This window comes from Oryctolagus cuniculus, chromosome 15 (genome assembly GCF_051225735.1).
Source record: "Oryctolagus cuniculus isolate XC-2025 breed Fujian yellow rabbit chromosome 15, ASM5122573v1, whole genome shotgun sequence".
Taxonomy (NCBI): domain Eukaryota; kingdom Metazoa; phylum Chordata; class Mammalia; order Lagomorpha; family Leporidae; genus Oryctolagus; species Oryctolagus cuniculus.
Window position 1 is genome coordinate 75614504 of NC_142881.1, and position 16907 is coordinate 75631410.

The 16907-nt window shown below is 50.6% G+C and overlaps 2 protein-coding genes and 1 pseudogene across 2 annotated transcripts in view; 2 read left to right on the forward strand and 1 right to left on the reverse strand.

Annotated features, from left to right (window-relative positions):
• The window catches only part of LOC149122076 (glutamate receptor ionotropic, delta-1-like), a 298789-nt gene that overhangs the window by 163033 nt on the left and 118849 nt on the right, over positions 1-16907 (reverse strand). The gene's annotated exons all lie outside the window — the stretch shown is intronic.
• Positions 1931-7524, forward strand: LOC149122077 (uncharacterized). The gene is given in 8 exon segments (XM_089314158.1): positions 1931-2452; positions 2546-2723; positions 2726-3792; positions 3794-4951; positions 5312-5995; positions 5997-6143; positions 6146-7315; positions 7318-7524. Coding segments are annotated over 8 exon segments (5133 nt in total).
• LOC127488764 (hexokinase-1 pseudogene) lies at positions 8412-10885 on the forward strand (annotated as a pseudogene).

Here is a 16907-nt window from a genome sequence, read left to right on the forward strand (position 1 = left end):
TTTTAAAGCTTTGTTATGAGCTTGTCTCACTTCTAAAATGTGAACACTGAAGTATAATTTTAAATAAACCCGGTTGGGGCGCCGGATTCTGTCCCGGTTGCCCCTCTTCCAGGCCAGCTCTCTGCTGTGGCCCGGGAGTGCAGTGGAGGATGGCCCAGGTGCTTGGGCCCTGCACCCCATGGGAGACCAGGAAAAGCACCTGGCTCCTGGCTCCTGCCATCGGATCAGCGCGGTGCGCCGGCCGCAGCGCGCCGGCCGCGGCGGCCATTGGAGGGTGAACCAACGGCAAAGGAAGACCTTTCTCTCTGTCTCTCTCTCTCTCACTGTCCACTCTGCCTATCAAAAAATAAAAATAAAAATAAAAAAATAAAGTCATGCTGCTATGCAAGCCCAGGGGCTAGCTGACAGTGATCATCCCCATGCTTACTCTGGGTAGCCTACTCTGAGAAGGCAGGACAGAGACACACTAGCCTCCCCCAAATGGAGTTTCCTTGATCCACATTCTTTAATGAAGCTTAGAATAGACAAACTGCAGAAAGAGCCAATGTGTCCCTTGAGTGTATCTTTATGATCCTTGCAATTGGTACAAGACCAAAGTACACACAATCCCAGCCCTGAGGCCCTTTATGAGTTAGAACTGGTGGAAAACACATCCCAGGGCTGGCATTGAGCTCACACTCTTGGAGACACACTCCAGCTGAAGAGTCCAGAGGTCAAGCTGTGACTGACCACATCTGAAGTTCAGGAGGTCTTGGAGCTTACCACATGCCCCCATGAAAGAATGCTCAATCTCAAACCAATAAACACAAGCTTACTTATGGCTTATACATGTGCACGTAGTACTATAACAGTCACACACGCATACATAATCGGGTTTTCACAAGTGGAGATACAGATGGAATGAATTATTGCCGAATGTCTTGCCAGACTGGGTAGATCATATCATCATTAATGATTGAAGTGCCACTCCTCTCCGGCCCAGATGAAGTAACCTTTGTCCTACTTAGTGAGTTAGTTCTTAGAAGTAACCTTTGCCCTACTTAGTGTGCTAGTTCCTAGAAAGAGCCCTAGGCACCAGCTGTCACTTGAGATGTGGTTAGCAGCAGGAACCCCACCTCGAGGCTTTGTGATAACTCCTAGTTGCAGAGCACCTTCTGGTGAGCAGCAGATATCCCACCCTAAAGTCTTAAAGTGACTCCTGTGATAGCCAGAAAAATTTTCCCTCCACTAACCTCCTCATTTAAATCCTCCAATCAGTGTGTAAATCGTGTGTGTATCATTTAAACCCTCCAATTAGCGTGTAAATTGTGTGTATTAAGTAAATTATGTGGTTTTTCCCTTTAAAAATGCTCATTAACAACTGTTTGGGGCTTCTTCTTTGGATGGCTTTGTGCTGTCGAGAGGCCCGTCTGCGCAGACGTTGAATAAATCCTCTTGCGTGTTGCATCTACTGGTTTGGAATCTGAGTCTTTGGGGTGCGCATCTCGACGTGTCGGGGTCCTAGTTCAGGAACCCAACATTTCATGGGTGCTCGTCCGGGATTTGTATGCCCTCAGACTCAATTCTAGAAACCAGTTGGAGCTAAGAGCTAGCTCATCCACGTGGTTGTTGTGGTGTCTGTTTGTGTGTTTTGATTTTTTGAAAATTGTACGTACCTCTACAGGGCTCGTATTGTTTAGTGGACCAGTGGCGGAGGCAGATGTGCCCTGAGACCCCTGGGCCCACCCTGGAGGCCGCTCCAGGGGTTCTTTGGGGGAGAGAGAGGGATCGAGTTTCTCTCCTCCCCAGGGGGTCTAGCCATAAACAGCTACTCCCCTCTTGATTTGTACTTTCGGTTTGCTGCTGATTAAATGCCGTGCGGCTTTTGGGATTTGTTCTGTTCATTTGTGTAGTCTGTATTCTGTACCTTGTCGATTCACTCGCCACACCCATGAGTCAACAACTAACTACCCCTTTAAGTCTGACGTTAGGACACTGGAAAGAGGTCACGGAACGAGCACGTAACCAGTCAGTGGAAGTGCGCAAGAAGAAGTGGCTAACTTTCTGCACTTATGAATGGCCGTCCCTTGAGGTCGGATGGCCACGAGATGGCACGTTTAACCTTACTACTATCTTGCAGGTCAAAAGAAAGATCTTCCAACCAGGATCAGATGGCCATCCAGACCAAGTGCCCTACATCATCACCTGGGAAAACCTCTCCCGATATCCCCCTAAATAGGTTAAGCCTTTTCTTTCCCCATTGGGAGCGCAAGCCCTGAGTCCAGCTCCCTGGCCTTCCTCCACCCCACTCACACCCCCACTTTCCACGCCGCCGCTTCCCTCTTCCCTTCTCCCTTTAAATGAACCACCTAAACCTAAGTCTAAGACTCCGCCAGTTCTTCCAGATTCCCAAGATGATCCCCTACTCCTGGAGCCTCCCCCTCCATACCCCCCTCAGGCCCTACCACAGCCAGTCCGGGAACCCCAGGGCCTTGAGCCAGTCTCTCCCGGCTCCACTGAGACAGGGGAGTCTGCCTCCCCACCCCCTACTCGCCTATGACTGCAGAGGGAGCAGGCCGGAGGCCCAGAAAGTGTTTGGACCTCACAGGCTTACCCTTTATGGTTGGTGACCGGTCAGATTCAGTATTGGCTGTTCTCTGCCTCTGACTTGTACAATTGGAAAACTCACAACCCCTCCTTTTCCCAGAACCCTCAAGCTTTAACCGGACTAATTGAGTCCATCTTACTCACCAACCCACCTTGGATGATTGTCAGCAGCTTTTGCAGGCCCTCCTCACCACGGAGGAAAAGCAACGAGTCATATTGGAAGCTCGCAAAAATGTGCTGGGAGCTGATGGCAGACCAACTCAACTGCCCAACGAAATTGAAGACGCCTTTCCCTTGACTTGCCCGGACTGGGTCCACAACACCGTGGCCGGTAGGGAGCGACTCCGTCTCTATCGCCAGACTCTGCTAGTGGGTCTCAAAGGGGCAGGAAGGCGCCCCACCAATTTGGCTAAGGTAGGTGCGGTTGTTCAGGGCCAGGAAGAAACTCCAGCAGGTTTTTTAGAACGATTAATGGAAGCTTATTGGATGTACACCCCTTTTGACCCTCTGGCTGATGAGCGACAGTCAGACGTGATTATGTCGTTCATCGGACAGTTGGCCCCCGACATCCGAAGCAAACTGCAGCGGCTAGAAGGGCTACAGGGGTATAAATTGCAGGACCTATTAAAGGAGGCAGAAAAGATTTTTAACAAAAGGGAAACACAGGAAGAAAGGGAGGAAAGATTACGTAAGGAACAGGAGCAAAGAGAGGATAAACAGGACAAAAAACGAAGCCGGGAGCTGACCAAAATCTTGGCCACGGTAGTGCAAAGTACTGGACAGGGACAGCCAGGTCAAAATAGGGTCCTGGGAGACAAAAGAAGGCCCCGAGTAGAATGAGACCAATGTGCCTACTGCAAAGAAAAGGGACATTGGGTCAAGGACTGCCCCAAACTACCACAAGAAACTAAAAAAAGAACAGCTCCAGTCCTAGCCCTAAAAGAAGACAAATAGGAAAGTCAGGGCCAGGAGCTCCCCCCCCCCCAGCCCAGGGTAACTCTCAATGTAGGGGGGCATCCAGTGATCTTTCTGGTAGATACAGGGGCACAACATTCGGTGCTAACCCATGACAGGGGGCCTCTAAGCTCTAAAACTTCTTGGGTCCAAGGAGCTACTGGGGGAAAGTTGTACAGGTGGACGACTGAATGAAAGGTTCACTTAAACACTGGACAAGTGACTCCTTCGTTCCTATTAGTGCCAGACTGCCCCTACCCCCCTGCTGGGCCAGGATTTGCTTTCTAAGGTGGGGGCTCAAATTCATTTCCATGACAAGGGGATTTCAACCACAGACCCGCAAGGACAGCTCCTTCAAATACTGACTGTACGCCTAGAGGACGAACATCGGCTGCTCAAAAAGGGCCCAGTAAATGCAACCCCTCTAGAACCTAAGTGGTTAACAGACTTTCCTCAGGCGTGGGCGGAATCAGCGGGGGTGGGACTGGCAGTCAACCAACCTCCCTTAGTAATTAACTTAAAGCCCTCTGCCACCCCAGTGTCGATTCCACAGTATCCTATGAGCAAGGAGGCTAAAGAAGGCATCAGGCCCCACATAAAGAGACTGTTGCAGTTGGGCATTTTGAGACCGTGCCACTCGCCTTGGAATACCCGCCTCTTCCCAGTCAAGAAACCAGGCACAGGGGATTATAGGCCAGTACAGGACCTACAGGAAGTTAACCAAAGGACAGAAGACCTACACCCCACCGTGCCTAACCCTTACAATCTGTTAAGTACCCTGCCTCCGAGTCATCAGTGGTATATGGTGTTAGACCTTAAAGATGCATTCTTTTGTCTAAGACTTAGTCCTATAAGCCAGACCCTGTTCGCCTTCGAGTGGAAGGATCCGGAGACCGGATTCTCCGGGCAACTCACCTGGACAAGATTACCACAAGGATTCAAAAATTTGCCCACCCTGTTCGACGAGGCCCTGCACCAGGACCTGGCAGACTTCCGAGTCAACAACCCCAGTGTAATCCTCCTGCAATACATGGATGACCTGCTCTTGGCAGCGGAAACTAAACAGAACTGCCTAAAAGGTACTGGGGCCCTGCTAAACCAACTAGGGAAACTGGGGTACAGAGCGTCCGCGAAAAAGGCGCAAGTGTGCAAAAGACGGGTGACTTACCTGGGATATTTACTAGAAGGTGGCCAGCAGTGGCTAACAGAGGGCCAAAAACAGATAGTTGCCCTAATTCCACCACCCAAGAGCGCCTGGCAGGTGCAAGAGTTTCTCAGAAGCGCGGGCTTCTGCTGGTTATGGATACACGGATTTGCGGAACTGGCAGCGCCTCTGTACCCGCTTACTAAACCCAGTACCCCCTTCCTATGGGAAGCAGAGCACCAAAGGACATTTAATCAAATCAAGAAGGCCCTATTGGCCGGCGCCGCGGCTCACTAGGCACACCGGGTTCTAGTCCCGGTCGTGGCGCCGGATTCTGTCCCGGTTGCCCCTCTTCCAGGCCAGCTCTCTGCTGTGGCCAAGGAGTGCAGTGGAGGATGGCCCAAGTGCTTGGGCCCTGCACCCCATGGGAGACCAGGAAAAGCACCTGGCTCCTGGCTCCTGCCATCGGATCAGCGCGGTGCGCCGGCCGCAGCGCGCCGGCCGCAGCGGCCATTGGAGGGTGAACCAACGGCAAAAGGAAGACCTTTCTCTCTGTCTCTCTCTCTCACTGTCCACTCTGCCTGTAAAAAAAAAAAAAAAAAAAAAAAAAAAAAAAAAAAAAAAAAGGCCCTATTATCGGCCCCCGCCCTAAGCCTCCCTGATGTGACCAAGCCTTTCACGCTGTACATCGATGAGCAGAAAGGAACAGTGAAGGGCGTCCTGGTTCAAAAGCTGGGACCTTGGAAGAGGCCAGTGGCTTATTTCTCAAAAAAACTGGACAATGTGGCTGCTGGATGGCCCCTGTGTTTGCGCATGGTGGCAGTGGTAGCAGTCCTTGTCAAGGACACAGATAAGTTAACTCTGGGACAAACCCTCACTGTGGTGGCCCCCCACGCCATTGACTCCATTATTCGGCAGGCACCGGATAGGTGGCTCTCCAACACCCGAGTGACTCACTACCAAACTATGTTGCTCAATCCGGAGCGGATTCAGTTCGGGCCCGCTACTCCCTTAAACCCAGCAACCCTGCTCCCGAACATGGAGCCCGATGCCTGGGTGCCCCATGACTGTCACCAAATCCTGGCCGAGACCCATGGCACCCAGGAAGACCTGACGGACCTGCCATTGCCGGATGCAGAGCACACTTGGTACATGGACGGGAGCAGCTTCCTGCATAATGGTGAGCGGAGAGCGGGGGCAGCCATGGTAGATGGACACTCCATAATATGGGCGAGTGCTTTACCCACAGGAACTTTGGCCCAAAAGGCCAAGCTTGTGGCCCTTACATAGGCTCTCAAGCAGGCTAGCGGAAAAAAAGATCAACATTTATACTGACAGCCGCTACGCGTTTGCTACAGCCCATTTCCATGGAGAAATTTACCGAAGGAGAGGCCTTCTAACTTCAACAGGTAAAGACATCAAAAATAAGACCAAAATTTTAGACCTCCTACAGGCGCTTTTTTCCTACCCAAAAAGTTGAGTATTGTCCACTGCCCAGGACACCAGCAAGGAAATGACCTTGTAGCAAAAGGAAACAGAATGGCGAACGAGGCTGCTAGAGTGGCTGCGTTAGGCCCGCAGGTTCTACACCTAAGTGCTGTGGAGGCCCACCATGCGCCAGATCACAAGCAACCCCCCTTCCTCTATTCAGATCAAGACTTGGATAAAATCCAGCATCTAGGGGCGAACTATGATGAACAAAAAAAGGTTTGGACGTATCAGGACAAAGTTGTCCTGCCCCATGAAATGGCTCATGAACTATTATCACAACTTCATAAATGGACTCATCTAGGACATAAAAAATTAAAAATGCTCTTACAACAAGAGATCCTACCTTACTTTATCCCAGAACTTAACGCTGTAGTACAACAGGTCACTGAATCCTGTGTCCCCTGCGCCAAGGTTAATGTGGGGTGCCTCAAACTGCTGAAAGGAGCAAGACTCAGGGGAGAGTGACCAGGAGTCAGTTGGGAAGTGGACTTCACTGAGGTTAAGCCAGGAAAGTATGGTAACAAGTATCTCCTAGTTTTTGTAGACACCTTCTCAGGCTGGACGGAAGCTTTTCCTACCAAGCGAGAGACTGCCCAAGTTGTCATTAAAAAAATCATTGAAGACATCTTCCCGCGGTTTGGTCTCTCTCAGGTAATTGGATCCGATAACGGACCTGCTTTTGTCTCCCAGGTAAGTCAGATGGTGGCCAAGGCATTGGGGATAAATTGGAAATTACATTGCGCTTACAGACCCCAAAGTTCAGGACAGGTAGAACGAATGAATAGGACAATTAAAGAGACCTTAACTAAATTGGGTATAGAAACTGGCACTAGAGACTGGGTCCAGCTCCTCCCCCTGCCTCTGTTCTGGGCCCAAAACACCCCCGTAAACCATGGACTAACTCCATATGAAATAGTGTACGGAGGACCCCCTCCAGCCACGAGTCTCCTTGACTCCGCATTAGATCCCTTTATTGATATGCCTAACTTGCAGGCTCGACTGAAGGTGCTCCATATCATACAGAATCAAATTTGGAAGCCCCTGGCTGCAGCTTACAGGACCGAGACCACGTCAGTGCCTCACCCTTTCCAGATCGGGGACTCAGTCTACGTCTGGAGGCACCAGTCCAAGACTCTCGAGCCACTCTCAAGCGACGCTGGAAGGGCCCGTACACTGTGCTACTGACCACTCCAATGGCTCTCAAGGTGGACGGAGTCACTGCCTGTATCCATGCATCCCACATCAAGCGAGCGTCACCGGAGACCAACGGGACCTCGGGCGAGTCACCACAATGGAAATTACAGCGCACTCAAAATCCTCTCAAGCTAAGACTTTTAAAAACTGCATAATGCTTTTAATCTTGCTTGTCTCAACTGTGACGGCCAAAGCTCCTCATGCCCCCCAAAACCTAACTTGGCAAATAGTGTCGGCCACGGGTAACATTGTATGGTCCCGCAGCTACCTCATGCCTCCTGGACACGGTGGCCCCCCTCACCCCGGACTTGTGTGACCTGGCGGATGGCTCGGAAAATTGGGAAGTCCCGGAGGAATTTTCCCTTGAGGAAACTAATGCGGGACCTACTGGTCTAAAAATGGGGATTATCCTGGGACCTTCTAGGCTCCACCACCTGCCCAGATGTAACAAGCCCAACTTTCGAGCCTCCCTCCAAACCTATGACTTTTATGTGTGCCCCCAGAGAGATAGAAAGGACTCCTACAAACGTAATTGTGGCGGGGAAGAACAATTCTTTTGCAAGGCTTGGGGTTGCAAAACCATGGGAACTATGTACTAGAAACCCTTTTCCAACTGGATCTCATTAGGGTTATGCGGGGCCCACCAAGCGGGGGGGTCCTACAAGTAACCTCTTTAGCATAACCTTCACAGAAGCAGGACAAAACTACCAAAAGTGGGTAGCAGGTAAACAATGGGGCCTCCAATTGTACCAAAATGGCCATGATAAGGGTCTCATTTTTACAATTTGGCTGAGCATAAAGAGCCCAAACCCAGTGCCAGTAGGACCCAACCTGGTCCTAGCAGAACAAGGACCCCCACTATTAAAACGCAAAAAAAGGGGCAACTGTCCGGGCTTGAACAACCACCCCAAGCCATAATACCCCAACCCGAGGAGTTTATACATCTGTAGCGCCCCATGCAAAAGCCTCATCTCCTCTGAACATCAGCCAAATGGAAGCACCATCCCCTCTAACAGCAAAACCTCCTTCACTAACTGGACCACTGCTCGCCCGGCCGCCCACCTGCCGCTCCGCGCGCCCGGCCGCCAGCACGATCGCCGCGCAGCTCCTGGCCTACTACTTCACCAAGCTCAAGGATGACCAGATCAAGAAGATTGACAAGTATCTCTACGCCATGCGGCTCTCCGATGAAACTCTGGTAGATATCATGACTCGCTTCAAGAAGGAGATGAAGAATGGTCTCTCCCGGGATTTTAACCCAACAGCCACAGTCAAGATGTTGCCAACGTTTGTAAGGTCCATTCCTGATGGTTCCGAAAAGGGAGATTTCATCGCCCTGGATCTCGGGGGGTCTTCCTTTCGGATTCTGCGGGTGCAAGTGAATCACGAGAAGAAGCAGAATGTCCACATGGAGTCCAAGGCCTACGCAACCCCCGAGAACATCGTGCATGGCAGCGGGAGCCAGCTTTTCGATCATGTTGCTGAATGCCTGGGAGACTTCATGGAGAAAAGGAACATCAAGGACAAGAAACTGCCCGTAGGATTCACCTTCTCGTTCCCTTGCCGACAATCAAAAATAGACAAGGCTGTCCTGATCACCTGGACAAAGCGATTCAAGGCGAGCGGCGTGGAAGGGGCAGATGTGGTCAAGCTGCTGAACAAAGCCATCAAAAAGCGAGGGGACTATGACGCCAACATCGTGGCTGTGGTGAACGACACGGTGGGGACCATGATGACATGTGGCTACGACGACCAGCAGTGTGAAGTCGGCCTGATTATTGGCACCGGCACCAACGCGTGCTACATGGAGGAGCTGAGGCACATCGACCTGGTGGAGGGTGACGAGGGCAGGATGTGCATCAACACGGAGTGGGGGGCCTTCGGCGACGACGGCGCCCTGGAAGACATCTGCACTGAGTTTGACAGGGAGATCGACCGGGGCTTGCTCAACCCGGGGAAGCAGCTGTTCGAGAAGATGGTCAGTGGCATGTACATGGGGGAGCTGGTCCGGCTGATCCAGGTCAAGATGGCCAAAGATGGCCTCTTGTTCGAAGGGCGAATCACCCCAGAGCTGCTCACCCGAGGGAAGTTCAACACCAGCGACGTGTCAGCCATCGAAAAGAATAAGGAAGGCCTCCACAACGCCAAAGAGATCCTGACCCGCCTGGGAGTGGAGCCGTCTGACGATGACTGTATTTCTGTTCAGCATGTGTGCACCATTGTCTCGTTCCGCTCAGCCAACCTGGCAGCTGCCACGCTGGGCGCCATCTTGAACCGCCTGCGGGACAACAAAGGCACGCCCCGGCTACGCACCACCCTCGGTGTCGACGGCTCTCTGTACAAGACACACCCACAGTATTCCCGGCGTTTCCACAAGACCCTGAGGCGCCTGGTGCCTGACTCCGATGTGCACTTCCTGCTGTCGGAGAGTGGCAGCGGCAAGGGGGCTGCCATGGTGACGGCGGTGGCCTACCGCCTGGCTGAGCAGCACCGGCAGATAGAGGAGACCCTGGCCCACTTCCGCCTCACCAAGGAGATGCTGCTGGAGGTGAAGAAGAGGATGCGGACTGAGATGGAGGCGGGGCTGAGGAGGCAGACGCACGACAAGGCCGTGGTCAAGATGCTGCCCTCCTTCGTCCGCAGCACCCCCGACGGCACCGAGAACGGTGACTTCTTGGCCCTGGATCTCGGAGGAACGAACTTCCGCGTCCTGTTGGTGAAAATCCATAGCGGGAAGAAGCACACAGTGGAGATGCAAAACAAGATCTATGCCATCCCTCTGGAGATCATGCAGGGCACCGGGGAAGAGCTGTTCGACCACATCGTCTCCTGCATCTCCAACTTCCTGGACTACATGGGAATCAAGGGCCCGCGGATGCCACTGGGCTTCACATTCTCGTTCCCCTGCAAGCAGACGAGTCTGGACGCGGGAATCTTGGTCACCTGGACCAAAGGCTTCAAGGCAACTGACTGCGTGGGTCATGATGTAGCCACTTTACTGAGGGACGCCATCAAAAGGAGAGAGGAATTTGACCTGGATGTGGTGGCCATGGTCAATGACACGGTGGGCACCATGATGACCTGTGCCTACGAGGAGCCCACCTGCGAGGTTGGACTTATTGTAGGGACGGGCTGCAATGCCTGCTACATGGAGGAGATGAGGAACGTGGAGATGCTGGAGGGGAACGAGGGGCAGATGTGCATCAACATGGAGTGGGGCGCCTTTGGTGACAACGGTTGTCTGGATGACATCAGAACCATCTATGACCGACTGGTGGACGAATATTCTCTAAACGCTGGGAAGCAGAGGTACGAGAAGATGATCAGCGGCATGTACCTGGGGGAGATCGTCTGCAACATCCTCATCGACTTCACCAAGAAGGGCTTCCTCTTCCACGGGCAGGTCTCCGAGCCACTCAAGACGAGGGGCATCTTTGAGACCAAGTTCCTCTCTCAGATCGAGAGCAACCGGCGGCGCTGCTCCAGGTGCGGGCCATCCTCCAGCAGCTGGGTTAAACAACCTCATAAAACGGGCTTATTCCATTATTAATCATGCCAATCCCAACCTGACCTCCTCTTGCTGGCTTTGCCTGACCTCCAGTCCACCATATTATGAAGGCATAGCAGTCACTGAACCCTACAACGCTACTAGAGGTGTTTAATGCCCATGGGAAAGAATGCAGCCCAGACTCACTTTGACCCAGGTCTCCGGTCAGGGAACCTGTGTGGGGAACCTTCCCCCGTCCCATGCCCAACTATGTAACAACACCATCCCCAGTGTACAGTTAGCAACTTATGCTTATGTTAGCCCGGGCTACGGCAATTGGTGGGCTTGTAATACGGGACTCACTCCTTGTGTGTCTCCCTCAGTTCTTAATGCCACCCAGGATTATTGCGTTATGGTGCGGCTGGTGTCCCCAATAATGTACCATCCGACTAACACCCTAGAAGAGTTCTATGACAAACATCCCACTCGTTTCCACAGAGAGCCGGCCTCCCTAACCTTGGCAGTCCTATTAGGTCTGGCGGGAGTGGGGACTGGGGTAACGGCCCTAGTTAAAGGTCCTCAATACTACAATGAACTGAAAGGGGCCATTGATGAGGACATTCAGGCCCTAGAACAATCCATAACCAGGCTAAAAGAATCTCTTACTTCTCTGTCCAAAGTGGTCCTTCAGAACAGGAGAGGACTTGACCTACTCTTCCTAGAGAAGGGTGGCCTCTGTGCAGCCCTAGGCGAGGAGTGCTGTTTTTACGTCGACCACTCAGGAGTCATAGAAGACTCCATGACAAAACTTAGAGCTAGGCTGGACAAGAGGCGTAGGGAACGAGAGGCTCAACAAGGCTGGTTTGAAGGATGGTTTAACACAAAACCCTGGCTGACCACCCTTGTATCCTCAATCATGGGCCCCCTCATTATCCTCCTCCTGATTCTAACCTTTGGTCTGTGCATCCTCAACTGTTTACTCCAGTTCATACGAAGCCTGGTGTCTACTGTGCAAGCTCTAGTACTCACCCAACAGTACCAACCCCTCTGGAACAAAGGAAGCACATAAATTTTAAGATTAAAATTTGCCCATAAGAAAAAGGGGGGGGGGTGAAGAGCCATTCCCCTCCGGCCCAGATGAAGTAACCTTTGTCCTACTTAGTGAGTTAGTTCTTAGAAGTAACCTTTGCCCTACTTAGTGTGCTAGTTCCTAGAAAGAGCCCTAGGCACCAGCTGTCACTTGAGATGTGGTTAGCAGCAGGAACCCCACCTCGAGGCTTTGTGATAACTCCTAGTTGCAGAGCACCTTCTGGTGAGCAGCAGATATCCCACCCTAAAGTCTTAAAGTGACTCCTGTGATAGCCAGAAAAATTTTCCCTCCACTAACCCCCTCATTTAAATCCTCCAATCAGTGTGTAAATCGTGTGTGTATCATTTAAACCCTCCAATTAGCGTGTAAATTGTGTGTATTAAGTAAATTATGTGGTTTTTCCCTTTAAAAATGCTCATTAACAACTGTTTGGGGCTTCTTCTTTGGATGGCTTTGTGCTGTCGAGAGGCCCGTCTGCGCAGACGTTGAATAAATCCTCTTGCGTGTTGCATCTACTGGTTTGGAATCTGAGTCTTTGGGGTGCGCATCTCGACGTGTCGGGGTCCTAGTTCAGGAACCCAACATGACTATTTCAAGACCCAGTATATGAGGGTTCTTCAAAAATTGGTGGAAAACATATATTATGAAAAAAATCATGCATGTATTTCTATGCTTTGCACCAAAGTGAACACATACTAACTTGTGATGCCATGCCTGCACAAGATCTAGTTCAAAGCACTAAGAAGAACAGCCCTAAAGGGACTGGCACTGTGGCTCAGCAGGTTAAACAGCCAACTACAATGCCAGCCTCCCATATGGGTGATGGTTTGAGTCCCAGCTTCTCCTTTTCTGATCCAGTTCCCTGCTACCACATCTAGGAAAGCAGTGGAGGATGGCTTAAGTGCATGGGCTCCTGCCATCCACAAGGGAGCCCTCGATGGAATTCTAGGATCCTTTCTGCAAGCTGGCCAAGCCCCAGCTGCTGAGGCCATCTGTGTTTTGAGGAGTGAATCAGCAGATGGAAGAGCTCTTTCTCTCTAACTTTGCATTTCAAATAAATAAATAAATCTTCTTAAGAGAGAGAGAGAGAGCCCCTAACAAAGCAACAGAAATTCTGCTAAATGCCTAGTAAGAATAAACAGCAGGTCTGTGGCAAAGCTTGATGGAAGAATGGTGAAAGCACCAAAAAGTGCAGGAGGACAACGCCCCCAAAGAAATCGGCAGTTCACACATGGATGCATTATCTGTTGCAGCAGCTCATCCACCTCAATTTGTGAGGCAGAAATTAACCCTGTCCATGCCCTAATTGAAGAGGACCAATGCTAACCAGGTGAGATGGTACAAAACACCACCTACATCTCAATTCAATTAGCTTACACAATCCCGGCTGAAAAATTAAAGCAGGCCAAATTTTCTGCTCCATAGTCAGCAGCAGACAAGAACGGAACTTCCAATGGAAATGCTAAATAACGAGGATCAAGATGCTGAAGCATTTCTTCCAAGAAGGGCAACAGGAGATGAAACCTGGCTTTACTGGTATGATCCCAAAGGCAAAGCACAATGCAAGCAGTGGCTACCGAGAGGTGGGAGTGGTCCAGTCAAAGCAAAAGGGGCTCAACTGGTCAAGGGCAAAGGCTGCAGCAACAGTTTGGGGGATGTTCTAGGCATTTTTCTGGTTGGCTTTTTGGAGGGTCTAAGAATGATAACCTGTGCTTATTTTGAGTCTGCTTTGGAGATGCCAGCCAAGGCTTTAGCAGCAAGATGCCTGGCAAAGCTTTATCAGCAAATCCTTCTCCACCACCACAATGCTCCTGCTCAGACTGCTTACCAAAAAGGGCAATTCTGCAAGTGTTTTAAAGGAAAATCATTGGGCCTTTGATTTGGCTCCTTCTGACTTTGTCTTCTAACCTTAAGAACTCTTTAAAGGAACCCATTTTTCTTCAGTGAATTGTGTAGAAAAGATCGCATGAGCACGGGTTAAAAGCCCAGGACTCTCACTTATTTAGAGATAAACTAAATGGCTGCACGCATCACTTACAAAAGTGTCTTGAACTTGACAGAGCTTATGTTGGGAAACACGGTCCACATTTTAATCTTATTTTCAAAGTTTTCAAAGACTTATTTTATTTACTTGAAAGATAGGTTGAGAGAGAAAGAGAGTGACCAAAAGAGAAAGAGAGACCAATCTTCAGTCCACTGGTGCACTCCCCAAGTGCCTGCAGCAGCCAGATCTGGGCCAGGCTGAAGCCAGGAGCCTGAAACTCCATCTGAGTCTCCCCTGTGGCTGCAGGAGCCCAAGCGCTTGGGACATCTTCTAATGCCTTCCCAGGCACATTACCATGGAGCTGAACTGGTGCTCCAATGTGGGATACTGGCAGCACCGGACTGGTTTCACCCACTGTTCCACAATGCTGGCCCCTCTACTGCAATCTCACCTACATTATTACAGCATTTTTGAAGTTCTCCCATATACTTAAGGCAAAGTCCATCGTTAAAGAGTGTCAGTTTAATTTGATATTTTAAAACATTCTTTTGAAAATTAGAATTTTAAAATCAGCTTCTTGCCATGTCAGAATAAAACATTATTCATTTATTTTATTTGAGAGGCAGCGAGATGGAGTGAAAGAGCTAGAGCTAGAGGCAGAGAACTCCCATCCGCTGATTCACTGCCCAGAAGCTGCACCAGGCTGAAGCCGGGAGCTGGGAACTTAATCCAGGTCTCCCACTTGGGTTGCAGGAACCCATGAACTTGAGTCATCACTGCTACAACCCCTGTCCCCCAATAGGGTGCACATTAGCAGGGAGGCAGAATTGGGAACAGAGCCAGGACTTAAACCCAGGCCCTCTTACGTGGGATGTGGGCATCCCAAGTGGTGTCAACCGCTAGGCCAAATGCCCACCTTTGTTTTTTAACTCAAAGCATTGCTGACAGGGAGCTCAGACAACAATCTGAAGAAATGCCCACTCTGCTGTTTTCCTGCTGTTATCCACACTTGCCTTGCCAGTGTTACTTAGCAAGTTATTACAAAATCATTGCAAAGTTTTACAAAATTATTACAAATAATTTAAGCTAGTTTTCCATTCCTCTAAGGGTTTTTGTACTTAAAACAATATTATGCATCAACCCTTTACCAGATAAATATGAATTACAATGCATTACAAATAATTGAAATCAAATAAAAACACAGGGAGCTCTAGCAAACCATACACCTTCTGAAATCTCCACTTGTCCCCTGGGGTATCCCACATTCCACACTTCAGTGCTACTGAGAGTGTAATCTGTGGGCCAGCATCAGCCCTCAAACTATCTCCAGGCCTCAATGAGATAAAGTAGAGAAATGAAAACTTCTGGCAGCCTCAAAGATAACACTATGTCATCTCATTTCACTCTACAGGGAGAGGTTTGTATTTTTTCTATTTTGTATTCATTATATTTTATTTTTTGAAATGCCTGTTACTAGGCTTTATGAAAGGAAGAGTTGTAGACAGATTGAAAATAAAACCACTCATCCCTTTACTACAAAGAGTTGAGAAACACAAGCATGCGTGACCCCTGGACAGATGCATGTGGACAGAGGGAGGGTACTGCCCAGCCAGAGCAGGCAAGGCCAGGACAGAGGCCTGCAATGCAGAGGCAAAGACATAAACTACTTTGAGATTCAGGCCATGTATCCCCGACATAGAAAATGCACAAGGAGCCCCATGTGCCAGTTCCTTGGGTCCTTCTCCCCAAAACAATGAAAGAGATGACCTGGAAACAAGAGGGTGTTGCTGGCCAGAAGTTCTGTGCAGAAGAGCGGATTCCAGACTTCAGCTAAGGAGTGTCGCATGCTGCAGCTACATCCCAAGGTATGTAGGGTAGGGCACCTCATCAGACCCTGAGAAGCAACCGGAAACCATGCACAGGGTCTCTGGGCAAGCAGGGAAGGAAAAGAATACAACCGCACAGGCACTCCTCCCAGGCCTGCCTTCCTCTCATACCCACGACGGTGTCAGGTATTCTTCCAATATGCCTATCAGTCACGGCTCCAACCTGCACCAGAGTGGTCTACGTGGATGCAGGCAAGCTCCTCGGGGCACTTTCCCACCAGCACTAGCGTCCACGCATGCAATTTCCTTCTCAAGCTTGCAGGACCAAAGATCTACAAAGAGATGCTCTAAATCCACTCCGCTTCACTCAGTTCTGGGACCTTCTCACCCATGAGATCAGCCATCTAGTGAAACTTCAGTCTGTAGCCAAGATCCACATCCCACCAGCCTACATGACCACCCAGACACTTCAACAGAGTGGAGGCAGGGGCTCCTTCCAACAGAAGTGTCGTTTTTCCAAATCCAGGTAAGGGATCACAGAGTTGCTCCTTCCACTGAATCATCCACAGAGCCACTGATTAAAGGAGCACGGGTCGAAGCCTAGCACCTCCCAGAATGGGAGAGGCACAGGTGCCAGGGATGAAGGAAGCCCCATTGTGTCCTGGGGAAATGTGAAGTCCATAAGGGAGAGGATTACAGGAAGTACTTAAAATAACAGGTTACACCTGAGCAGAGGGCGTGGGGCATGCCCTGCGGAGGAACAGAAAGCAGGGTGGGGCCGGCGCTGTGGCTCACTAGGCTAATCCTCCGCCTAGCGGCGCCGGCACACCGGGTTCTAGTCCTGGTCGGGGCGCCAGATTCTGTCCCGGTTGCCCCTCTTCCAGGCCAGCTCTCTGCTGTGGCCAGGGAGTGCAGTGGAGGATGGCCCAGGTGCTTGGGCCCTGCACCCCATGGGAGACCAGGAAAAGCACCTGGCTCCTGGCTCCTGGCTCCTGCCATTGGATCAACGCGATGCGCCGGCCGCAGCGCGCCGGCCGCGGCGGCCATTGGAGGGTGAACCAACGGCAAAGACCTTTCTCTCTGTCTCTCTCTCTCACTGTCCACTCTGCCTGTCAAAAAAATAAAAAAATAAAAAAATAAAATAAAAAGAA